General features: G+C 41.6%; 1 protein-coding gene across 1 annotated transcript in view; it reads left to right on the forward strand.

Annotated features, from left to right (window-relative positions):
- Positions 1–24,230: 24,230 nt before the first annotated feature.
- The window catches only part of LOC126234735 (dehydrogenase/reductase SDR family member 11-like), a 35,962-nt gene continuing 33,473 nt past the window's right edge, over positions 24,231–26,719 (forward strand). Inside the window, exon 1 of the mRNA XM_049943480.1 lies at positions 24,231–24,400. Coding sequence (XP_049799437.1) covers positions 24,263–24,400 — 138 coding nt within the window. The 5' untranslated portion in view covers positions 24,231–24,262. The remainder of the gene's footprint in view (positions 24,401–26,719) is intronic.

Below are 26,719 nucleotides of genomic sequence, written 5' to 3' on the forward strand. Positions count from 1 at the left end.
TCGCAGGGGTTACAATGTGGTGAGTACAATGGAATAAAAACAGGTTTCATTTTATGATTCCGAAGCATGCGTGACCAAACAGCAGATCTGAATTGCGGTCCGTTATCTGAAATGACTTTACTAACGTGTCCAACTTCACATAAAATATTTTTAACAAAGGCGTTGGATGCAGACCGTCCAGTGGCTTTACGTAACGGAGTGAAAGAAACAAATTTTGAAGTAAGTTCAACAGCGACTAGAACGTACGAAAATATAGATGTTCTGACAAGCGGTCCCAAGAGATCAACAGCAGCAAATTCTTTTAATTTAGAAGGAATGATAGAAAACAGCGGAGCACAATGGGAGATAGTAGATGGTTTCGCCTTTTGACAAAATTTACAAATAGACAAGACTCTTCGAATTCTCTTTTCCATATTGTTAAAATAACAAGTCGTCCGAAGAATATGATAACATTTTCGTGGGCCAAAATGTGCATAGCTGAAATGAATGTACCAAATGAGCTTATTAACAAAATCGTCAGCAATGCAAAGTACCCATCCATAGCTTGTCATCAACAGTGCAGTGTTTGAACAGTACGTTGTTTCTAACCAGATAATAATGCCGAATCTGTGTGTGTGTCTTTTCATGCCATTTACTTTTGATGTCTTTCCAAATCGGATCTTTATCTTGTTCGTGAGCAATGTCCTTTAAAGATGTGGAGATGAAGTTTTCAAAGGCGACTTTCTGAATATAAAGAATACTGAAATTTTTCTCGAGGTTGCCTTCTGTGTTACTTTTCTCAAGCCCAGCCGGTGCACGTGACAGTGCGTCCGCAACAATGTTCTCCTTGCCGGGAATGTAGACTATTGTGAAGTGGAATTCTTGCAGAAACAATGCCCAACGTTTTAACCTGTCATGATTTAATTTTGAAGACATAAGAAACTGTAATGCACGATGATCACTGTATACATTTACGTGCTTACCAGAAAGAAAGAAACGGAATTTGTTAAATGTCCAAACGATAGCTAAAGCTTCTAATTCAGCAACGGAATAATTTTTTTTCAGATTTTGTTATCACTCGGCTAGCAAAAGCAATGGTTTTCTGAACAGTAGTGTCATTTTCTATGGCTTCTTGAAATAAATGGGCTCCAAGACCGACTTTAGAAGAATCCCTGCTAAGGCAGAAATCTTGTGACAGATCTGGATGAGCTAGTTTTGGCGTGTTAAGTAGCGATTCTTTCAAAGAATTGAATTCCAACTGTGCTTGTTCGTCCCAGTTCCAAATATTATTTTTTCCAGTGAGAGACGGTAAAAATTTACGAGACCTAGAAAACTGCGGACTTGTTTTTTTGTGGATGGAACTGGAATGGCTCTGATTGCTTCTAACTTTTCAGGATCCGGCTGAATGCCTTCAGAAGAAATAATATGTCCCAAAAACCTCACCTTTGACCTACCGAATTCAGACTTTTCCAAGTTAACTGTAATTCCAGATTCTGCAAAAATACGTAACAAACTGTTGAGGATGCGATTATGTTGTTCCCATGAAGCTTCTGCTATTAGAATATCGTCCACATATAAGGTGATGTGACGTTTTAAGAATTCAGGTAATATGGAATTTAGCCCACGAATGAGTGCTGGCGAAGAAATGTTCAAACCAAAAGGAAGTTTCCGAAATTGATAACAAACGCCGAAACAAAGGAAAGCTGTGTATTTTCTATATTCTGGATGAAGTTCGATCTGATAAAAGCTGGACCTGAGATCAATGGAAGACAACACTTTTACACCATTAAAATTTTGAAGAAGTTCTTCCAACGTTTGCGGCCTGTCTGTTTCAGGAATAATGATAGTATTGATTTGTCTCGAATCTAAGACAAGCCTGATCGATCCATTTTTCTTCTCAACAACATGTAATGCATTGTTGTATGAGCTTACTGCAGGCTCAATAATGCCCTCGTCAAGCACAGATTGTATTTCTGTTCTAACACGGTCCCTATAATGTGCTGCAATTACGTATGGTCTAACACAAAATTTAGTATGCTCACGAACACGAAATTGGTATTGAAATCCCTTGATTGTTCCTGTTTTGTGAGTAAAAACTGTGGAATGTGCTTGTAAGATCTCAAAAAGGTCCTGCCTATCACTGTCATTACAATTGTCAGTTGTTTGAATTTTATTCTGAATTAACTCATTAGTTTCAAATATGCCGTCGATATCATCCCTGTCAGTACTTGCAGAGTGATTGTTAGTGTCTAGTTCCGTAGAAAATTCCGAACTGTTGTCTAACAGAAGGTAAAGCCGATTAATTTCATCGTCATGGTTTGAGAGCCAATCTTCAAATTTCAAAGCTATTGGCCCACCTTCTTTCTCTAAACTTATTTCAGCATCGTGAAAGTTTAAGATTACTTTGTATTCATTCAAAAAGTCTACTCCCAATATAATTTCCGTCAACAATAATGGAACAATAAGAAATTTCATAGAGATGCTGTGGCTTTGACAAAAGAATTCTAAGTTGGTTTGTTGGCGTACATCTACACTTTTTCCAAAGATTGCACCTTGTAATTTAATCTTACGTAACGGAAGAGTGGGACAATCGTTCGATTTGTTGCATTTGCTAAAGGCTGTTTCACTAATTAGTGAAATGGGACTGCCAGAGTCAAGTACTGCCGTAAATTTTACGTCATTTACTGTAATGAGAATCACAGGATATGCAATGTTGTTATGTTTTACGTCGTGTTCCTGGAGTAAGATGTCCCTAATGTCTTCCATTTGTACGTAATTACTAGCTACGGCAGCTGCGTCGTCAGTTTCAGAAGTACGTTTTGTGGTTTCCAGCGGTATGAGTCATTGCCTATTGTGTCTTTGTTGGCGCGCGTCGTTATTGGGATTTGGAGACCTAACTTCTACAAATTCACCTTGTCGAGAGGGCCCTGCTCTGTTTGAATCCCGCCAGTTCTGATGCAATTCAGGTCTGTCGTTACGATCATATCGTCTGTCGTCATGTCGGTAGATTCCATAGTTTCTTTCTTGTCGGTCACATGGTGGAGAATTTCTCCCTGAATCGTAACTGCGCGCTGGAACGTTGCATCTGAAGTTATTCTGGCTCCCTTGATAATAATTATTTTGGTTCCCGTATTGTCTGTTTCTCTGATTGTCTCTGTGATAGTCATTACCGCGGAGAGGTGATCTTTCCCTGTAATTATTACTACTCTGCCAACGGTTGTCATACGGGTGGTGTCTGTTTTGGTCACGATTTACGTTGTAAGAATAGCCTTGTCGTGTATTATTTCTGTCATCGCGGAATTGTGGCAGATGTGACCTGTAATTGTTGTGCTCCTGTTTTCGCGTTCCGCGATTGTCAGTGTCAGTTTCCAGTTCGTGTAACAGTTCCTGAAAAGCTTCAATGTCGTCTTTGCAACGTCCCGCTAAAATAATATGTCGTAAATGTTCAGGCAGTTTCATTAAGCAAATGCGGATGAGTTCTGAGGGGCTGTATGGGTTTGAAAGATACTGATTCTTATGCAACATGTCTTCAAAATATTTCATAAGACTGGAAAATTCAGATTGTTCGAAACGTTTCATCATTATGATGCTATGTTTTACTCGGTCTTGTGTAGCTTGAGACCAATACGCTGAGAGGAAGGCATGATAAAATTCTCCTTCACTGTGATAATCGTGAATGACCGATCGCATTCATACAGCTGGTTCATTCTCTAAATAGCCACACATAAATTCTAATCTGTGCTCTAATGACCAGTTGGGGGGGAAACAATGAGAGAATTGATGGAGCCCCGCTTCTGGATGAATGTCGTTGCCAGAATTCTTAAATGTTTTAAATTTACGTGTAGTAATGAACAGTTTATAGTCAAAATCATCATGTCGGCGAGTCGCATATCGGTCATTGTTACGTCGTTTCGGCGGTTCCTTTTCAAAATTCGGTGCACCTTGCCAATTTCTTTCAAAATTTCCGAAATGTCCTGTGTTATTATTTTGTGGTTGTTCCGTATTTCTATGTCCCTCTTCTCGTACTGGAGCGCGAGTGTCCTCCGAAATATGTAAGTCTTGTATTACTTGTGCCAACTGATCTTGTACTTTCCGGATTTCTCTTTTGTACTGTGTATTGATTTGTTTTTTATTTTGTTTGAAATTTCTAATTTGTTCATACTCTTCAGTGTCCGTGAAGGCTACAGGTCTTGTGTCATTCAGATCATCATCTACCTTTGTAGATAAGTTAGTGAACTGATCTGAAAGATCGGTTACTTTATCCGATAGTGAAATTATTTCCTCTGTGTGTGTTTCTGAACCAAGTATCAGAGTGTCCATTTGTGTTGAAATCGTATCTACTGTGCCCTTTAAGTTTTCCTGAGTTTTTGCAAGTTGCCTAACCGAATCGGTAGATGCAACTGAGTCAATTTTAGCTTGCAAGGTGTCCTGATTTTCATGAACAATAGTTTGCAGTTCTTTTATGGCTGCTTCGTGATTCTGTAATGCATTTTCATGACGCGAAAAAATAGGTTGGAAATGCTCACAAATTTGTGTTTTTACGTCATTACAGACTTTTTGACATTTCGATTCAATGTTATGTAACTCAGTAGTTAAATCTTCACGTGTTTGTTCAAGTGTGGTGTCTAACTTCCGAAGATTTTGTTCCATTGTGTCTAACTGCTGCTGTGTTTGTCTCTGGTGTTGTTCCATTGTGCCTAACTTTTGAAGATTTTGTTCCATTGTGTCTAACTTTTGAAGCTTTTGCTGTGTTTGTCTCTGATTTTGTTCCACTGTGTCTAACTTTTGAAGATTTTGTCCCATTTGTTTCTGATTTTGTTCAAGCGTTGTGTATAACTTTTGTAGCCTTTGTCCCTTTTGTTGCATTAACTGTAATAACAGTGCACTGGTGTCTGAAACATGTTCCTCAGTGCTATTCGGCAGTGCATTTGAACCGGCAATATTCGCACTTTGAGAAGCAGAAAATGTGTCTTGATTTATTTGAGAAAACGGTGAAGACGCAAACCCTGAATCTGCTGTATTTGCAAGATTGTGTCCTGTCATTCCCGATTCCTGAGGCGGGCTGTTGCCGACCGATCGATCGAAAATGCTTCCCTGTTCACTAATTGTTTCACTGTCTACACCATTGTTTGCCGCGCGCTCCATTTCCCTATGCACAGTTACCAAATTACTATGTTGAACATTAGTTAATTCATAACACGGTGGCGCTAACACACTGCTTTTGTCTTCACTGTTATTTCTCAGTTTACTTTGCAGCCTAGTATTACGTTTTTCACACGCCATAATTGTCACAATATTTCACACGATAACACAGAAAAGCACAATTTGAAGAGCAAAATAAGAAAACACATTAACATTGCATTGAAAATAATATCTCGTTAATTGCAAGCGCAGCTGCGAAATACTTGGTGCAAATCTACATGCATGCCACAACTGTTTTACTGTACAAGAATGAAAAACTACAACTACAAATGAAATTCTCTCTACAATTACGCGCTAGCAATAAACAAAGGCTGCACTAATTGCACAAACTACAAGAAAAAAATCAGAAGATTCCAGTGAGGTATCCTCGGCTAAGGGTCGACATATGAAACGTCCCCTTAGAAAAATTATACAAGACTGTGTTTAAACTGACACACAATATTTTTAGCGCAACGCACTCTGACTTTCAAAAATCCCTACAAAACAATGGCCCTGTCTAACATTAACATATACCTTTCACAAATCACTTACCTCACAAAAATCTTCGTTACTCGAACTACTGCAATACAGCGAGCGCCACTACTGCCAGCTAAATAAAAGATTCAAACTACGGAAGGAACTAACTACTGATAGGCATAGTTAGCAAATGAAAGATTTTAATAGAGAACAAACAATGTATTTACCTTAATAGTGTTGAAAAATCATAATATACATAGCAGTTCATGACATCCAGTCTTACAAATTTCAAAACTCCGCCATTTCTCTCCCCACATCCACCACTGCTAGCGGCTCACCTCCAACTGCGCAACGCTACGCGCTGTTCACATCCAGCTGCCGCTGCCCAACACTACAATGGCAGACAACAATGCAAACTAGCCACAGACTGCACACAGCACAGCCAGTGATTTTCATACAGAGCGCTACGTAACGTTGCCAATAAGAAAACATAAACAGCCTACTTACACAATTATTAATAGTAGGTCGCCCTTGGTGTAGTGTGACAGGGCTGTAAGACAAGTTCAGACATATGAAGCGAGAAAGAGAGACCATTAAACGCTCTAACATCTATTACATACCTTTTCACGTCACAACTATCTGAGGCGACCACCAAGAATGTAGCCTAGGATTCTTGCGTCAATAGACAACGACACTTACCACTAGACTATCTTTGTATTTTTATTCATTTATTTAATTTTTTGTTCTGACTCCTTTCAGCTCTTAAGCCACATCTTGATTTATTGTATTGTATGTTAACCAGGGACCTAGAAACGACGGAGAGGCTCCGTCCCCGCCACAGCCGCAGTGGTCCACAAACCGACGACGACTACCGCAGTCCACTTCACACCTCCGCCGCCCCACACCGAACCCAGCGTTATTGTGCCGTTCGGCCCCCGGTGGACCCCTCCCCCAGGGAACGTCTCACACCAGACGAGTTTAACCCCTATGTTTGCGAGGTAGAGTAATGGTGGTGTTCACGTACGTGGAGAACTTGTTTGCGCAGCAATCTCCGACATAGTGTAGCTGAGGCGGAATAACGGGAAACAGCCCGCATTCGCCGAGGCATATGGAAAACCGCCTAAAAAGCATCCACAGACTGGCCGGCTCACCGGACCTCGACACAAGTCCCATGGGCGGATTCGTGCCGGGGGCCAGGCGCTCCTTCCCACTCCGGAAAGCCGTGCGTTAGACCGCTCTACTAAACCGAAACAACACTTGTATAACATCAAAAGCTGAATTCTTAAAGAATTCTTCTAGCCCGCGCAAGCTGAATGTAGGCCGCATATCTACTGCTGGCCTTTTTTTTTCAAACCAAGAGCATTAAATACTAAACTGATCGTAACGAGAGCCCCAATACTACTCTTGTATTGTAAATAAGAGGGGGGATAAGGGTTGGGCGAGGTGACGGTTCGTGGACGTTACAATGTGAGTGAAACTGTGATATGCAGATTTATATCTGGTTGGCAAACGTTTCCTTACAGGCCAATGATGATTTTCAAGCTGATGAAGTCTTCAAGGAACGGACTTGACTGTGTAGGGCATAGTAAGTGATATGCCCTACCGGTCAAATATAGCTGAAACGTTTGGTGGACGGGTAGAATTCCCAGTCCGTCTGATACTCACTGTAAAAAGTCACCAGAGCCTGGCAACCTAACATCTAGCGATTCCCTCCTTACTTTCCACTTCAGTATCGCGCAAAGTCTATCACAAAAAGTAGTTAAACTATGGCCAGTCTTATTTTTTGCTCTGGGTAGGAGTTTTAAAACGGGACCCAGAGTGATCACCTGTTCTCACTTTTTAGTTGATCTTCGAAGACGCAATGCGCTATCGGTACAGTCAGCCCCTAGGGCACATTTACCAGCAGTTTAGCCGTCACGTTGACCGACATTTTTGACTTTTGAATCCTCAGAGGCATAGGGAAATCTACTGGGTCGACGAGTACCGATTTACATTGTTTCTTGAGTGCTGGATCCTCAGAGGCTTACGGAAAACTTCTCGGTTGACGAGTAACCATTTAGATAGAATAATTATTCCCAAGCCCTGTCAGCTCATGGTCTGAATTATAATAACAAACGTAACGTACGATCAACAGTGAATCAAGAGATTATCCATGTTGCCACTCTGGCAACGACGAATACTCACCTGTCTATGTACCATTTCTTTGTGATATCTCTTTCTCACTCTCCTCATTGTCTAAGGCTTTGTACTATCTGTGATTTTCGTTATACAATTATCTGAGCAGTGTCTGCCGGACTTTTTCTTCAATTTAGGTTTGATGATCTAAGCACTTTTTGGTTTAGTTTTCAGTCTGTTTGGTTCATTTGTTTGTTCTATGAGGGACCACACTAAAAGGTAATTACAATGTCGATGAAACATTGTAAAAAAATCGATGTAAGTATCCGGCTAAACGTTATGAAACAATTGATACAGCACGTGGAAGACAAACTCTCAAAGACTTTTTTTTTTTTTAACATTGTGCCTTCAACTCAGTTTGGGAAACTACCGTCAGAGGGGCCACCGACAGTAGTTCCTCAAACTGTTGGAAAAGTAGACACCGAATGCATTTTGTGCATAACAATTTGTCCGTTGCAAATCGGTTGCGAGTGTGCAAAGAGTTTTCGATTTCAGGTTTCATAAGTTTTCAACAGCACAGTGAAGTCGTACAATAAATTCTAGGAGGATGGTTATTTGTGTGATGCAAAATGTTCGGACCGTTAGGGCGTACCGGAACACACTGAGAGTGGACCATGTGAGGGACGTGATGTTTCGAAGACCCACAAAGTCTACCTAACGAACTAGCGGAGAACTGTAAATCCCTCAGTCAACGGCGTGAAAAATCCTTTGTAAGTGATAAAGATCGAGACCATATAAATTTCAGCATCCAAAAGACATGACTTTATGACCTTTCATTGGCGGTGACAGGAATTCATGGATGGGCAAAGTCCCAGGTTCAACATCACTTGTGGTTGACAACATCTAGATATATTTCATGAAAACATTTAAAATTTCCTTTACGATGGACTGAAGCGAAGGGCCAGTTAACAACAACCAATAATCGCAGAGCGCCTGAAGTATTAGAATCTACTTTAAAATTGTCTCAAAAAGTTTACAACAGGATCAAAATCAATATACACGAAGCGCCAGAATTCTGAGAAATTTCCTTGAAATTTTTAGGTATTACAAAAAGGTCAAGATCAGTACAGAGCCCGAGAATGCTTAGAAATATTCTCTTTTTTAAAATTAAAAAAGTTTAACAGAAATGTAAGATATTTTACAGTTCTTCCAAAACAACTTAAGACAGTAAAAGCGCTGCTTCAAAACAACTTACACCACGGTGGTGGTTACCAGAAGTAACAGTGTCAGGAATTAAACTTAACGAGGAACGGAAAATTAAAAAGACCCCTGGGACAGAGAGTCCCAATAAGCATAAGAACTTAAGTGACCGACGAAAAAATTATTTTAACAGCTCGGCGCAATAATTGCGCTGTCAATCCCAGTAGGGCTCCCATTAGTCAGATCCCTTATGAACACACCAAAAGATAATATCACAAGCAACACAAACAATACTGAAACCTCATTCCATGTAGGCTTTCACGGCCGGCGACTTTATCAGTAAACACTTCCGGCCTAAGTTGCCGTGGTCGATCTGTAGAACTTCTTCTCCTTGACGTTTCGTTCTCAACTACGGAGAACATCTTCCGAGGTGAGTCGACGACTGGCTGCTAGGAGCTGGGGCCGCCGCTTATATAGAGATCGTAGGGGGCGCCACCACGCGTCACGTGGCGTCGATGTGCAGCTATCTCTGGCTATCGTCTGTTCTCTCGATTGCAGGCAATCGATTGTCACTTGATTGATGCAACGTCGACCGCCATATCTTATCCAGTTTTAATCCTTCTTCTTTACGATTAAAATTGTATTGATGTTTGTGGATTTCAATTGCCTCTCTATACATACGTGTATAATAGTGCGACGTCCTCGCTAGCACGCTTGTTTCACCAAATTTTATTTCGGCGTGCTAGCGAGGACGTCGCACTATTATACACGTATGTATAGAGAGGCAATTGAAATCCACAAACATCAATACAATTTTAATCGTAAAGAAGAAGGATTAAAATTAGGTAAGATATGGCGGTCGACGTTGCATCAATCAAGTGACAATCGATTGCCTGCAATCGAGAGAACAGACGATAGCCAGAGATAGCTGCACATCGACGCCACGTGACGCGTGGTGGCGCCCCCTACGATCTCTATATAAGCGGCGGCCCCAGCTCCTAGCAGCCAGTCGTCGACTCACCTCGGAAGATATTCTCCGTAGTTGAGAACGAAACGTCAGGGAGAAGAAGTTCTACAGATCGACCACGGCAACTTAGCCCGGAAGTGTTTACTGTTAATACTGAAATCAGTCACTGTGCAGCCACAGGGACAAATTGCACGTACTCAGGGGTACACAGAACCCAGAAACGGCCAAAAGACCAACTACGCGTCGCCGCCGAGACGAATGACCAACTGACCAATCGACGGTCGGTCCCTTTTAAATCACAGGCAAGGGAAAAGGTTGGAAGTGAATCGCCAACTGACAGCTTGTTACCAAGGATAGACGGCAACACAATGGGCTACGGATGCAGCACACTTTCGATGGAAAACCAGTAGGCATCAGCCTCTCGCGGAACAGAGCCTTCGGTCACATCCCGCATAATCGGCCAACCGTTGTTCCGACTCCTTCAGCTCGGAGCCCTAGCTTCGTCTCGACGATGTGAAAACAAGACTCCCAGCCACGAAAAGTCGGCTAACCGGCCGTGGCGCGGCGGCAGAGCCTACGGAGGACCAGAGGAGACACCAAGGAGAGGAAGTCGCCCGGAAGAGAAATCGATACGAGCCGACACCGTTCAGTGACTGATCGCACCGTCTATAGCTCTGCATTGAAATGCAGAACCATCTTCCAAACTTACTGTTTACCTTTTGGGAAAGGTCAGTCGACGCAAGACACCCATACGGGAGACAGATAATCTGCTGTCGGAGACGTCCGGAATTCCGACAAAGTTAACTCGTATGTAGTGTCCAACAGCACAGCCTGCAGATCCTTCTTCTTCGCTGATAAGGAACACCTTCAGTGTGAGGTTGCAAAAGGCCAATGATGTTAACGGCATTCGACACCACACATATTGACTATTATGCAACCACAATATTAACTGCTAATGGAAATGGAGGGCGGGACTGGAGGCATCCAATGACGAGCACCGCCTGAGGCTACGGAGTATAGCTGAAATGCGTAGTCGACGAGTACCTCATAACAGTGTTGCAGTGCTACTGGTGTTGATACAAAGCACAGCGATGGCAATGATGAACAAAGCAAACGTTGGATTGTATCTACAACAACAGTTTCCGAATTTGACATTTCGTCAGGAAGGTGCACAAGTAATTTCGCAGAGTGAGAAATAAATAGCATATGAAATATTGGCCTTTATGCAAGATGAGATAGTGGGATGTGTGGTGTCAGACACGCTCGGCTTTGTGGACAGTGTACTTGACGAGTACAATGATGACGATACATGCTTAACAAGTGACAGTGATATTGAAACAGGTGCTAAAGCCATGTACTTCGTCATCCTTGTCGGACAGGGAGTCATAATCCCGTCTCCAGTGAAACGTATCAAAGGACAATTGCTGTCCAAGCAGCGGTTGGTAAACATAATTACGTACACGGAAGATCATCATCCGCAACACAGTAAGAAAACAATTATTAAGAAATATCGAGTACGTCTGCAGCAATAAGACCTTGCGGTGCGTAAGAAAACTACGGATATTCAAGGGAGGAGAAAGAGCACTTGTTACAAAAGCTGTTGTTTGCACGTGTCAATGATGCTCGATACAATTTACACAATGTGCACAATAGTGACGTACTATGTTATCCACATGAAATTGCGCGCGACGCACATTACTGTGATTTCAAGGGAAGCAGTGGATGGTTGCATAACTCCAATGCTACAGAACTATAAGGCGTAAGATAACGAAGTTTCAAAGAAAGCGCCAACTTGACACTACATAGCACACAACGGAATCGGTCTGAAAATTTGTAGATGAGATAAACAAACATATTTCATCGTCCAGTTAGGAACTTGCATTCAACTCCGACTAATCTTGATTTGAAAAGGAAATGCATATGAAAGGAACCTCGGAATCTGGAGGTAGCGAGAGAGATATATCAAGATCACCTAACGTAAATGCCTTAACCCAATCGTCTGGGACGTTCTCGCAGAATACGTTGGTGAAATTTTGTTCACAATCATTAATAAAATGATATGTCTATTTGGAACCCTTATGTTATCACTCAGCAGCTATCTGATACATCTTATTGTAACTTGAAATTAATATTTTAAACGAAAAAACACGTGTGTCACTAGACTCATATAGCTGTTTATTTTTTTTGCAGAACTCTCATTTTTAATGCTGACTTCTGGAGAAATGACACGTGAAACCTTTTTATAGTGGAGAGACCTGCCGGCTCATGCTGAGATGTGCCTTCTTCTTCCATGTGTTACGTGGCGCTCAGAGCTGCTTGTTGCTGGAGAACCGATATAGGCCCTCTACCTGCTGAATCTGGCGTAATGAGCAGAACAAGGCGTCTCAGACGCCTGGAAGCCATAAATTAAAAACTCCTTTACAGTGAGTAGAGTGCCTGCTCATACTGAGTTGCGCTTCCTGCCGTGTGTTAGGTAGCGCTCAGAGACCTAATGACTAGCGTGACGAGAGCAATAAGCTGTATCCACGTAAGGAAGCCATAACCAAACTGCTCAATATGTGGAGAGATTTGCTGCGCTCTCGTACTTCCTGTCATGATTTCAGAAGAGGTGCAGATGAGTACAAAACTTAGTCATTTGTGAAACGGCAATAAAATAGCATATACCATCGTGTAGTGAGGAACAGCTATCATTCGAAGGCCGTGTCACCATGACGGAAAATAATCTCAGATTCCAACAACTTATCTTTTCATATGCATATGCATAAAAGCAAGCTGTTAGACAGAAACACTGTTACGAAAATTTAGTCAACGTTTTCCTCATAATGCAGTATGAAGAATGGTTCAAATGGCTCTGAGCACTATGGGACTCAACTGCTGAGGTCATTAGTCCCCTAGAACTTAGAACTAGTTAAACCTAACTAACCTAAGGACATCACAAACATCCATGCCCGAGGCAGGATTCGAACCTGCGACCGTAGCGGTCCTGCGGTTCCAGACTGCAGCGCCTTTAACCGCACGGCCACTTCGGCCGGCCAGTATGAAGAGATTACGCATTTTGTCATATATTTAGGATCACATTACCTCGATTTATTATTGACAAAAATCAGATTAAACGTGGCTCAGTGGAACAATATGTGAATTTAGGTTGTTACTGTGAGTAAAAACGTATTAATGACGCGCTCTGTTCAAGAAGAAACGGAAAAGAGACAAAAGGAATGCGAAACAGCAGAAATGTGAATAGCGAGAAGTATATCATCAAAATTGGTGCTAACGAAGTAAACGAAGTTAAAGAACTTGCTACCTTGGAAGCAAAATAGTCAATGAGGGACGAAGCAAGGAGGGCATAAAAAAGCAGACTAGCCGAAGCGAATAGGACATTCCCGGGTAAGAGGAGTTTAGTGGTATCAAATGTAGGCCTTAACTTGAGGATGAATTTTCTAAGAAGGTACGATTGCAGCACAGCATTGTATGTTAGTAATTCACGGGAAAACAGGAAAAGAGGAGAATCGAAGCGTCTGAGATGTCGTGCTACAGAAATATGTCGAAAATTAGGGGGACTGATAAGAAATGAGGAGGTTCTTACACAGAATTGGCGAAGAAAAGATCGTTTGGAAAACACAGACAAAAAGAAGGGACATGATAATAGAACATGTGTTAAGATATCAGGGAATAATTTCCACGATACTAGAAGGAGCTGTGATGAGCAAAGCCTGTAGTGGAAGTCAGAGATTTCAATGCCTCTGCCGCGCGGGGTAGCCGCGCCGTTTGAGGCGCCTTGTCACGGTCTGCGCGGCTGCCCCCCCCCCCCCTCCCCGTCGGAGGTTCGAGTCCTTCCTCGGGCCTGGCTGTGTGTGTTGTGTTGTCCTTAGCGTAAATTAGTTTAAGTTAGATTATGTTGTGAGTAAGCTTTGTGACCGATGACCTCAGCAGTTTGGTCTCATAGGATCTTACCACCAAATTCCAAATTTCAGTTGAGGACGTAGGGCGCAAGTGTTATTCTGTGATGAAGAGGATAGTGCAGGAGAGGAATTCGTGGCCGGCCATATCAGACCAGTCGGAAGATTGCTAAAGAAAAAGGAATATACAATGACACCTCAGTTAGTCAAGTCCGAGAGTTTTCCAGCTCTGGCTTGGTTTGTATCGCTTGCATGTTTAACATTACTGTAAGTCGTATCATGGGATCTGAGACCCTACATAAATTTATACCTACGTAATAATCACAGATAATAATAACAATAACAGACTACCACATTATGGTTCATATGTCCATATGAAGTACTGGGAAATAAATAAAACCACCAGGGAATGTTAAGCTTACCATTGCTATCCAGCACACTGTTAGCTATTACTGTGCTCCATCTCCCATTTTCATAACACGCTGCCCAGAAACCGGACGTTATCTGAGGGCAGTTCATAGCCTGGATTTTCCACGTTTTTCACTGCATCACATATACTCCACTTCATGGCACAATACACATGTTAAAAGTGTCATTAACTTCACTGACCCACATATAATCCATTTAACGGCGTAATACAGGGTGTTACAAAAAGGTACGGCGAAACTTTCAGGAAACATTCCTCACACACAAAATATGCTATGTGGACATGTGCCCGGAAACGCTTACTTGACATGTTAGAGCTCATTTTCTTACTTCTCTTCAAATCACATTAATCATGGAATCGAAACACACAGCAACAGAACGTACCAGCGTGACTTGAAACACTTTGTTACAGGAAATGTTCAAAATGTTCTCCGTTAGCGAGGATACATGCATCCACCCTCCGTCGCATGGAATCCCTGATGCGCTGATGCAGCCCTGGAGAATGGCGTATTGTATCACAGCCGTCCACAGTACGAGCACGAAGAGTCTCTACATTTAGCCGGCCGCGGTGGTCTCGCGGTTCTAGGCGCGCAGTCCGGAGCCGTGGGACTGCTACGGTCGCAGGTTCGAATCCTGCCTCGGGCATGGATGTGTGTGATGTCCTTAGGTTAGTTAGGTTTAAGTAGTTCTAAGTTCTAGGGGACTGATAACCACAGCAGTTGAGTCCCATAGTGCTGAGAGCCATTTGAACCAAGTCTCTACATTTGGTACCGGGGTTGCGTAGACAAGAGCTTTCAAATGCCCCCATAAATGAAAGTCAGGAGGGTTGAGGTCAGGAGAGCGTGGAGGCCATGGAATAGGTCCGCCTCTACCAATCCATCGGTCACCGAATCTGTTGTTGAGAAGCGTACGAACACTTCGACTGAAATGTGCAGGAGCTCCATCGTGCATGAACCACATGTTGTGTCGTACTTGTAAAAACACATGTTCTAGCAGCACAGGTAGAGTATCCTGTATGAAATCATGGCGGTGAATCGAAGAAATACAGTACATACTGACGAAAGTAAAATGAGCTCTAACATGGAAATAAAGCGTTTCCGGACACATGTCCACATAACATATTTTCTTTATTTGTGTGTGAGGAATGTTTCCCGAAAGTTTGGCCGTACCTTTTTGTAACATCCTGTATAATGAACAAACTCAGCAGGGATTAGAAGCAGCATCGTATGGGCTGAATACAGTCGCGCTAGCTCTATTTAAGGGTCGCTGCTTGGTGTAAAAGCTTAACCTGAAACCAAGGAGGTATTTTTTAAGTAGTACCCGTAAAGTATAGCGTGATCTTTAGATATGTGATCATCACTTCTAAAACAAAACAAAACAAAGGTTGGTAAACAGAAATTTAAGTAATATTAAATGAATAGGCTTCCATTTTGGAAGCTGCCATCGTGGATGTGAATCCTCAGTTTCAGATGCAAAGGTAATCGTGTGACCTGTCAAACACTTAGAATTATTAATGGAGGGAGGCAGCCCAGTCGGCTCGCAACCGTTAATTGTGACTTGCGTTTTTTGCCTACCTTTGCCTGCTTTGCCGCCTTCATCCACAGTGAAGGATAAAAAAAAAGAGGTCCATGCCTTGGGCGGACTGTCCTTTTCCTACCCTGACTAGTGGTGCTGGAAACGCAGTTTGAGTCTTACGTAAGCCACATTACTTGATCCTTGTGCAAAATTATCACGCCGAAATTAAAGCTCGTTTATAAACGATGCGTCGACTTCAGTGAAACAAGCCGCCACAAACTCGAGTCCACTTAGATTTACGAGACAGTCGGTAAGGCCAAAAGATGACTTCAAAGCTAAGAGCTAAGTACAAAAATATTGAACAGAAATACGGAAGTATTCATCAAAAGGAATACACTAGCACTCTAAAGTGCCCCATTGGCTTTATTTTTCGATGAGTTCATGGTAACAGTTATGGTTATTTATATATTTCACTTAATATATTTAAGGGAAGAGTTTAACTGTATCAAAAGAATGCGAAGTATAGTGTATTGTCAAAGAGATTAAACGAGGATACTTTATGATAAGCACAGCAACAAAACTGAGATACAAATATGAAACTATAGTTAGTGAAATTCCAACCGATTTATCCTTTTGTTGCAGTTAGCAAAATTTTCCTTTTCACTGCTGAGAGTATATACACTTCACAAGCGACAACTATACAGCTCCATTGCTCGATGCTATTAGAGCACTAACTTCTCCCACCCATAGTCGCCCCAAAAACTCCACTTCTGTATTAACTGAATCGAACAAAGAATCGGAGCGACCTTAAGTGGAACGACCAAATCAGAGACAGATAGGAGAAAAAGCAAGTTCCAGACTGAGATACATAGAAAAACTCTTAGGGAAACATAAGTTATTCACGAATTAAGCGGCTTACAAGGCGCTTGTTCAACCGATTCTTCAGTACTGTTCATCAATCTGGGACTCTTACTAGATAGGATAGATAGAAGGTATAGAGAAGATCTAACGAAGAGCGGCGCGTTTCGTCATGGGTTCTTTTAACCGGTGCGAGAGCGTTTATAATACTCTACGGTATTTGTCCCTTACCTAGCTTGCATTTAACTTGAATCTCTCGCTCAGCCCAGGTGAATGGAAAAAAGTGCAGGTGATTCCAGTATAGAAGAAGGATTAAAGAACGGAGCAGTAAAATTACAGACTAATGTCCCAAACTTCTCGCTGCAAAATCCTTGAACATATTCTCAGTTCGAATACAGTAAACTGTCTTGAGACTGAGAAATCTATGCCCACGAATGATTCTAGAAATATCGCTTGTGGGAAACTCAGCTTGCCCTTTTGTCTCATAATATACTGCGAACAATGGACGAAGGGCCATAGGCAGATTCCTTATTTCTAGATATCCGGAACGAACTTGACACCTGTCACATTCAGGCAGTTAACGAAGGTACGAGCATCCGGAATAAGTTCACAGATATCTGAGTGGCTTGAAGACTTCTTAAATAATAAAACCAAGTTCATTGTGTTCGACGGCGAGTGTTCATCAGGGACAAGGATTTCGTCAGGAGTGCCCAGGGGAAATGTGATAGGACCGCTGTTGTTATCTATATACACAAATGATTGGGCGACACGCGGTGGGCAGCAATCTGCGGCTGTTTGCAGATGATGCCGTGGTTTACGGTAAGGTGTCGAAGCTGAATCACGGTAGGAAGATACAAGAAGACTTAGACAAAATTTAACAATTTCAAAACTTAACAAATAAGTTCCACACTGTCTTCCAAAACAGGAAAACAAAGATAATGGGCGGGGAGGCACGACAAAGAAACAATTAGAAGAAATACGGATCTGACGGAAAATTCTACAAGTTCAGAGTAGAAGTCAATAAATTCATATATTTTCAGGAATATGAAGCAAAAAGAAATGAACCAAAATGGAAGGAAATAGAAGGAGAAAAGCTCATTCGAGAAAGTAAAAGAGTTCTTGAGATGGATGAAGGAAAAAATAAAACAGTTAATAGTTATCCTGACGTAATCCTTAGCGAGCCTGAATAGAAATATAAGAAAAAAAAAGTAGTCACAAACAGAATTTCTTTAGTGGTTCCTATGCGGGTTATTGGTCCAGATCAATGATTGTGTAATTTATACTGAGTATAGCAAGGCTAAAGAAAAATCAAGACACTTTCATAGGATTTGTCGACCTGGTAAAAGCGTTCGACAATATAAAATGGTGCAAGCTGTTCGAGATTCTGAAAAAAGTAGGGGTAAGCTATAGGGATAGACGGGTCATATACAATATGTACAACAACCAAGAGGGAATAATAAGAGTGGACGATCAAGAACGAAGTGCTCGTATTAAGAACGGTGTAAGACAAGGCTGTAGCCTTTCGCCTCTACTCTTCAATCTGTACATCGAGGAAGCAATGATGGAAATAAAAGAAAGGTTCAGGAGTGGAATTAAAATACAAGGTGAAAGGATATCAATGATACGATTCGCTGATGACATTGCTATCCTGAGTGAAAGTGAAGAAGAATTAAATGATCTGCTGAACGGAATGAACAGTCTAATGAGTACACAGTATGGTTTGGGAGTAAATCGGAGAAAGACGAAGGTAATGAGAAGTAGTAGAAATGAGAACAGCGAGAAACTTAACATCAGGATTGATGGTCACGAAGTCAATGAAGTTAAAGAATTCTGCTACCTAGGCAGTAAAATAACCAATGACGGACGGAGCAAGGAGGACATCAAAAGCAGACTCGCTATGGCAAAAAAGGCATTTCTGGCCAAGAGAAGTCTACTAATAGCAAATACCGGCCTTAATTCCTCGTTCCAATTTTCACATGAACAGAGGCTGCGAGAGGTGAAAGAAGTGACAAGTAACCGAAACCAATCCTAAGAATGATCGAGGATAGAACCTTGAGATCAGAATCTGATACTTAAGCAGAAAGCCAAACACGTCACTAATAGTGAAGAATCTTCAATGCAGAATGTTTCAGATTAGTGTATATATACTAGATGGAAGCTACAGCGCAAGATTTGAACAAGTCTGAATTCAGACACCACCCATTCTAGAGAACATTAGGCAACGCCACAAATGTCACTCGAGCGTGGGTCGACCGTAGCTGAATGAGTGTGTCCTCCCAAGTTTCTATAGGAACAAAAAAAGTTAAACATTTTTTGGTACAAACTGAAGAAGAATCAAGACAAGTTCATAGGATTTGTCAACCTGGGAAAAGCGTTCGACAGCGTAAAATGGAGCCAGAAACATTAACTGAAGTACAGAAACAATTCCTGATCAGTTGCCAAAATGTAGGGTCTAAAGTAACTATAGAGGAAAAGAAACGTGGACCTAGTTCTATACTTCTGGTATAGTGAAATAACAAGTTCAGGAACGTATACAATGTCATACATACTCTTTGTGTAGTAACTGCAGCTGGTGATATTCATAATAATTGTATGAAGCAAGTACAATAGGTTTGACTGAATGACGCTAAATGACTAAAAGCACTAGAATCTATATTCATCAATGTTTATATTTGGCTAATCACCTGTAGCAAAAATAAGTTGTGGACAGCTTAATATTCGTAACAATAAATGACTAACTACCTGGTAACGAAAACGTCTAACCATTTACAACTAAACATGGATCACTATTTATCACTATAGCATACAAACAATCTGTAACTGAAGATGATAAACTTAGTAAGAACGCTATGTTAAAAGGACAAGAACCAACTATATGTGAAAGACGTATTGCACAGTAAAATGTTGATTAACTGTAACTGTGAGCACCACTATGTCAACATTTTAGGTTATAATACACACTGCAAGCCTTTTTTTTTTTTTTTTTTTGACTGTTGAAAATTGCAAAATTCGTAGCTTTCCAGGCGCCTGTATTGAAGTACACCCCTACCGTGGCTCTAGCAGTCACCGCACGCCCAGCACGGCAGGTGCACAGCCTTGGTTGACGGCACATCGGTAAACAGGTAACGCGACACAACGCGGTCGTAATTTCTATGGCGAATTTCACTTTCCGCCGGTAGTTTCTCGGACACAGTGGTTGGCCACAATTGCTGTCAGCTCGAATTTGCAAGTCATTCAATATCAACAATAATGAGCACCTGCCTTTGCGAAATTCTAAGTGTCAACAATGGTGCTAAAACAAATTTCGTTTTGTTTTCTGCGGGCATGCTTGCTAACAGCGTCAGGTTCCAGAGTTCCACAGCAATGTGGAATCCCTAATCCTCGAAAAGATGAGGTACGAAGAACGTGGTATACAATCGAAATTACCTACTTGTTCTGAAGTCCCACGTATGTGTTATTTAGCAGTTAATTTCTTGGACATTCATTCGAATGATGTCGAAATTTCGGAAGGTTTTGTGGAAGCTTTAGAAGAAACTGGAAATAACTCTGACAAAGCCATAAATTGTGACTCGAACGGAGACTTTTGTGCTAATGAAAGTCTAGAAGCCGGCCGGAGTGGCCGAGCGGTTCTAGGCGCTTCAGTCTGGAACCGCGCCACCGCTACGGTTGCAGGTTCGAATCCTGCCTCGGGCATGGGTGTGTGTCATGTCCTTAGGTTAGTTAGGTTTAAGTAGTTCTGAGTTCTAGGGGACTGATGTACTCCGATGTTAAGTTCCCATAGTGCTCAGAGACAAAGTCTAGAACGAAAGTACGGCAGTTAGTAGTCCAAAGGAACCATTACAGCAATAGCTTTCAGTGACATAGAAAAGGCTGTAAATGTTTTGGTTGAACGAAGGAGGGAGGAATTTTTATAGTTAAGCAATGCTCAATGCCGGTATCGATCCATATGTAAGCACTGTGCCATCTCTTTTTTTGTGGCATATTTCTCTGTACGATCTTCTGGAGAAGGTCGAGGGAGACCAGAAGAGAAATAAAATTTCCGTGAAACTGGCTGCTGATTGTTTTCTACAAATGTTCTTACAGTTGCTGAAGACTGATAAAGTACTGAATTAGGTAACATTCATGAAAGAGAGGTCGCCATACTAGATAGATCTACAGAGATTGCAGCATCACTCACCGTTTTCATAAGCCGGGAGTAAGGGGCAATCATCGATGAATGATAAGGGGAGACGTCGCTACAAACTTACACTGTACGTTGCTTTGATGCCGGCGCCACCATGTTAGATGCCCCATACATTAGCAGATTATTGATTTCGATTGCTTCTTATTCGTAATTTACGTCGCATGCAGGCAACAATTTTAAACAGAAAATGTTATGGTCTGTTCATGAATAACACCGTGTCAGGAAAGCATTTTCAGACATTTTTCTTCTCTTAAATGCATATTTCATCCAATAATAGGACGCATTTCGCCTCGTTAATGTAACGTTATTTTCGTGATACGTTTCGAATATGTAACCAAGATGAGAAGTATGCGATGTGAACAGGCTTCTTCTCTAATTTAGGATTTTGTTAATAAGATCTGACGAAGCTGATTTTTGGTGTGTCTTTTTCCCGAAAATGCTGCTGAGAACTTTTTTGCAGTGTTTAATGTGTTGGAAACCTTTCCTTCTCACAGCGTTCAGTCAGTGAACGTTTTGAGTTGGATTGAAGGGAAACTTAAAAAGGGCAACTAACATAGCGGGTGTCAGCTTCATATCATTGATCACAGAAGAGAGAGAGTAGATGTGAACCAACAATAAAGTAGTCATGTGTGCGTTCAGACTGTAACATGAATCAATATTGTCAAACAGTATTTAGAATAAAGTCCATATTCAATGAAACAAATCATTTTAGAAGCATTCTCGTAGGCGAAATTATTTGGGCAGTTGTTACTTATTCACTGTTATGGTAGAACATGTGTTTGATATATAACAGGCAGGTTGCTATAATTAAACTGCAGCTACTCAGGGAGATCCACGATGGCCTGTAATTATCATATGGCAGCGAAACTCCGTAGATATATAACAGGCAGGTTGTTATAATTAAACTGCAGCTACTCAGGGAGATCCACGATGGCCTGTAATTATCATATGGCAGCGAAACTCCGTAGATGTTCTAATGCGTTAATGTGGAACCCAATTATACTGAAAAAAAAATAGTTACGATTGTGGCCACTAGGTGTAAATCTGGCACTGTGAATACAAGAAAGACCTATAGAAATGTTTCCATATGTTATGGATTAGGAACGGGACGTGGGCAGAAAGAGGAATAATATTGATTTTATTATTGACCACCGGTTATACAACTTGTGCAGTATGAGACGTTGACGGGATGCTGCATCCGTAAAACGATGTGATCAACAGTTGTTCGCAGCAGTTCCGGTGGTATCTGAGCGATATGTTCCTGCCGGCCGCGGTGGCCGTGCGGTTCTAGGCGCTCCAGTCCGGAGCCGCGCTGCTGCTACGGTCGCAGGTTCGAATCCTACGTCGGGCATGGGTGTGTGTGATGTCCTTAGGTTAGTTAGGTTTAAGTAGTTCTAAGTTATAGGGGACTAATGACCACAGCAGTTGAGTCCCATAGTGCTCAGAGCCATTTCTATATGTTCCTGTATACTGGCCTTCGGATCAGGTCCCTGGCTAACACATTCTTTTAGATACCCCAGAGCCAAAATCATATGGATTCAGATCAGGTGACACCGCAGGTCATGTGCATCGGGAAAACCTCTGGAGATAGGTGGCGTTTAGCAGATCTTTCACTAGACGACGGCCGTGAGACGTTGCCCCATCTTGCATGTAAACAGATTACCACATAGTTGCGCTCTTCCAAAGCGTGCTATACGAGGACGTCTTCATAACGTGCAGACGTTATGGTACGCCTGACAGGCCCTCTGGATGAGTTCTCTTGAAAGAAGAACGTACTGCGAATGATACTTCGTGCACAGAACGTGGCTTAACAGCATCCCAAATTAGGCAGTTCTGTGTATTCACTGCTCACTGCAGTGTAAAATGTGCATCGTCACTCCGTAGAGTATTTCAGGGGCACATGTCATCAACTTTGATCCGAGCCAGAAACCGAAGAGCAAATTCAAACTATTGTCGCTGTTCATGTAGCAGTTGCTGCAGCATCTGGATCTTATACAGTTAACAGGGTAAATCACACAGCATACACTTCATCATAGGATGGACAGTTCTCGTGAGGTTCTAAGAACACTAGCGCCACCAAGGAGACGTGATGCAATGTCAGTTACAGCAACAGCAACCGCATCAATAACTTGCACCGGGATAGGACGCCTTCCTCTTCCATGTGGCACACCAAGCTAACCCGTGTTTTCGAATTTCGTTATAGTCTTCTTCAAACCATTCAATGACGTCGGGCCTCCCCTCAGACCTTCCAGTCGGCGATATTCTCTCAATGCAGTCCTATTATTGCTACCGTTCCCTTAAAACAGTTTCACTAATAGCGCACGGTTTCTCCTTTCGATAGCCATACTGCTGAAAAACGTGATGCCTTGTCAAATGAAAGCATGGATGTCATACCGTCATACAAACAGCCTACAGAGCCAGATTTGCACTTGGTGACCACAAATGAAACTAAATTCCGGATGAACACAGTAGCGTATCTACCACGTTTCACTGCCATACGGTAATTACAGTCCATACTGGACCTCTGTCAGTAGCTGCACTTTAATTATAACCACCCGGTACATGTATTCTTGCTGCTGGATGTCCAGTGATGATAAAACGTTTGTAGCTAACACCAAAACGACGCGTAACATATCATTATAAAAGACACCATATTTACACCAGTGACTGTAACACTTTCTTTATTTCACGATTGCAATTTCGACGTTAGGCCATTATCAAATGAAGATGTCATGGCTATTAGGCCATGTCAACCTGATAGTGATAGTAATGACAACGACATATAAATGTGTCAGCTCATTTTAGGTTGACATGGCCTAATAGCCATGACACCTTCACTTGATAATAGCCTAAGACCGAAATTGCAATCGTGAAATGAAGAAAGTGTTACAGTCACTGGCGTAAATATGATTTCTTTTGTAAAGTTCTACATGACTGTAGATCCCAGGTATAAAAAGTTACGTAACATATCAGTTCTACTATTACAGAGCTATTCAAAATTACGAAAACTACGTAGCAGTCGATGTTGTTTACTTATTTTTTTTTTTTTGTATGTGTTCTGGGTGCAATTTTGCTATCAGAAGATGGTTAAGTAGGTGGAGGACGATTGTAAAGAAACAGAAAAGCAAGGAAAATAACCGATACATTTATAAAGTGCTTCTGCATTTCCTTACGATGATGCAGTGAGGGTACTTCGCTGTCGACTACTGCACCGTCAGTGAATAGTCTGATAGCGGTGCCGGCACTATTTGCTACGTATGCGACGCGGCAGAATGAAGATGGCGCGCACGCACGGCGGGCCGGATAGCTGCAGCAGGGTGTGGAGGTGGCGGCCGTAACGCGTGTGTTACGTCACAGCCTCGTGGCTGCACTGCGAGAGGCGCTGGCGTGACGTAGACCAAACAGAAGGTCGCACCTGTATAAAGCAAAGCTCGCGCCGGCAGCCGTCAGAACAGCAGAGCAGCGATGGGCATCGAGAGGTACGCAGGCCGCGTTGCCCTGGTGACGGGAGCCAGCTCCGGCATCGGAGCCGCCATCGCTCAGTCGCTGCTCAGGAAGGGACTCACCGTCGTGGGACTGGCCAGGAGGGTCGACAGGGTTAAGGTAGGCGACCTCGTCACTGGAAATCGCCTCTCGCGTTCTCCAGGTAGATGAATTACAATTGCACACTACCAAAACCTACGGTTTGGAAATTTTGATACACTACATAACTGATATAGTGAATAGCAGGATTAGCGATACTATTCGTAGCACTGGTAGGGAAAGAAACATGTTGTTTTGTTGTTGTGGTCTTCAGAGACTGGTTTGATGCAGCTCTTCATGCTACTCTATCCTCTGCAAGGTTCGTCATCTCCCAGTACCTACTACAACCTACATCCTTCTGAATCTGCTTAGTGTATTCATCTCTTGGTCTCCCTCTACCGTTTTTACCCTCCACGCTGCTCTGCAATACTAAATTGGTGATCCCTTGATGCCAAGGAATATGCCCTACCAACCGATCCCTTCTTCTAGTTAAGTTGTGCCACAAATTTCACTTCTCTCCAATTCTATTCAATACCTCCTCATTATTTATGTGATCTACCCATTTAATCTTCAGCATTTTTCTGTAGCTCCACATTTCGAAAGCTTCTATTCTCTTCTTGTCTAAACTATTTATCGTCCACTTCCATACATGGCTACACTCCATACAAATACTTTCAGAAACGACTTCCTGTCACTTAAATCTATACTCGATGTTAACAAATTTCTCTTCTTCAGAAACGGTTTCCTTGCCATTGCCAGTCTACATGTTATATCCTCTCTACTTCGACCATCATCTCTTATTTTGTTCCTCAAATAGAAAAACTCCTTTACTACTTTAAGTGTCTCATTTCCTAATCTAATTCCCGCAGCATCGCCCGAATTAATTCGACTACATTCCATTATTATCATTTTGCTTTTTTTGATGTTCATCTTATATCCTCCTTTCAAGACACGGTTCATTCCGTTCAGCTGCTCGTCCAGGTCCTTTGCTGTCTCTGACAGAATTACAACGTCATCGACGAACCTCAAAGTTTTTATTTCTTCTCGATGGATTTTAATTCCAACTCCTAATTTTCCTTTTGTTTACTTTACTGCTTGCTCAATATACAGATTGAATAACATCGGCGATAGGCTGCAACCCTGTCTCACTCCCTTCCCAACCAAGGAATGTGTAAGAGACAAGCTGGGATTCGACTATTTCTCTTTGTTTTTCGTTTGTTTTGCATATCACTGGAACAGCACATCAATCTGTCTTAGTCTATTGTGTATTTCGTATCCTTACTGAATGTAAATTGTATTTTACAAGTAATAAAAATTAGATGATCGCGTAACTTCTGCGCTTTAATGTAACCTAAATAATTACTTTTGATGCATGTCCAGTTCAAATGCAGAAACAAACAAATTAATTTTATTATTGTTATTTTCTACTCTTCGTCCTGATCAAAGGCAAGAGTTTTCTGCTGTTATTGATAAATGTGAAAGTTGTTTATGAAGAAGAGAAACATGTTTTACATAATTTGACCGAAATACTGAAGCGATGTTTGAATATTTTTATTGTTTTCTGTATGTTTTATTTTACCTTCTCGTTGAGGACACTGAGTTTTTTAGCGCTGTTTGATAATTCTGTATTGTTTTCTTTCTTTGTTTCCTGTCATATATCAACAATTTTCGAATAAAACGTGATTTAAACATTGAAAATTTAAATTTTGATGTAAATATTTTTTATTTTTAAGCAGCAGACAGGCGGATAACTATGTAGGACACAAATGTGTCTTAGGTAATGAGGCCTTTTATATATCTTTACTCAAATTCTATACAGTTCACCGCTTCCGGTTTTTAGCGGAATATAGTAAGACATATTTTTTTATTTAACTAAGGCGTTTGATTGTGTTGGTCACAAAATATTGCTCAAGAAGTTGCACCATTATGGAATACGGAGATCTGCTCACAATTGGTTCACCTCTTACTTCAGTGACAGGCAGCAGAAGGTCATTATTCACAGTGTTGAGAATGGCTGTGATGTGGGGTTTGATTGTGGTACGGGCAAATGGAGGAGGGGGGGGGTGCCCCAGGGATCAGTGCTGGGGACACTCCTGTTCCTTATTTATATAAATGATATTCCCTCTTGTATTACGGGCAACTCTAAAATATTTCTGTTTGCTGATGACACTAGTTTGGTAGTGAAGGATGTTGTGTGCAACATTGGCTAGGTTTCATATTGGGAAGTTCACGACACAAGTTCATGACTTGGAGAAAATAAACTAACGGTTAATCGCAAGACTCAGTTTTTACATTTTCTAACACATAATTCAACAAAGCCTGCAGTTTTAATTTCACAGATTGGGCATATGATTAGTGAAGCTGAACAATTCAAATTTCTAGGTGCTCAGATAGATAGTA

This window comes from Schistocerca nitens, chromosome 2 (assembly GCF_023898315.1).
Source record: "Schistocerca nitens isolate TAMUIC-IGC-003100 chromosome 2, iqSchNite1.1, whole genome shotgun sequence".
Classification (NCBI taxonomy): Eukaryota; Metazoa; Arthropoda; class Insecta; order Orthoptera; family Acrididae; genus Schistocerca; species Schistocerca nitens.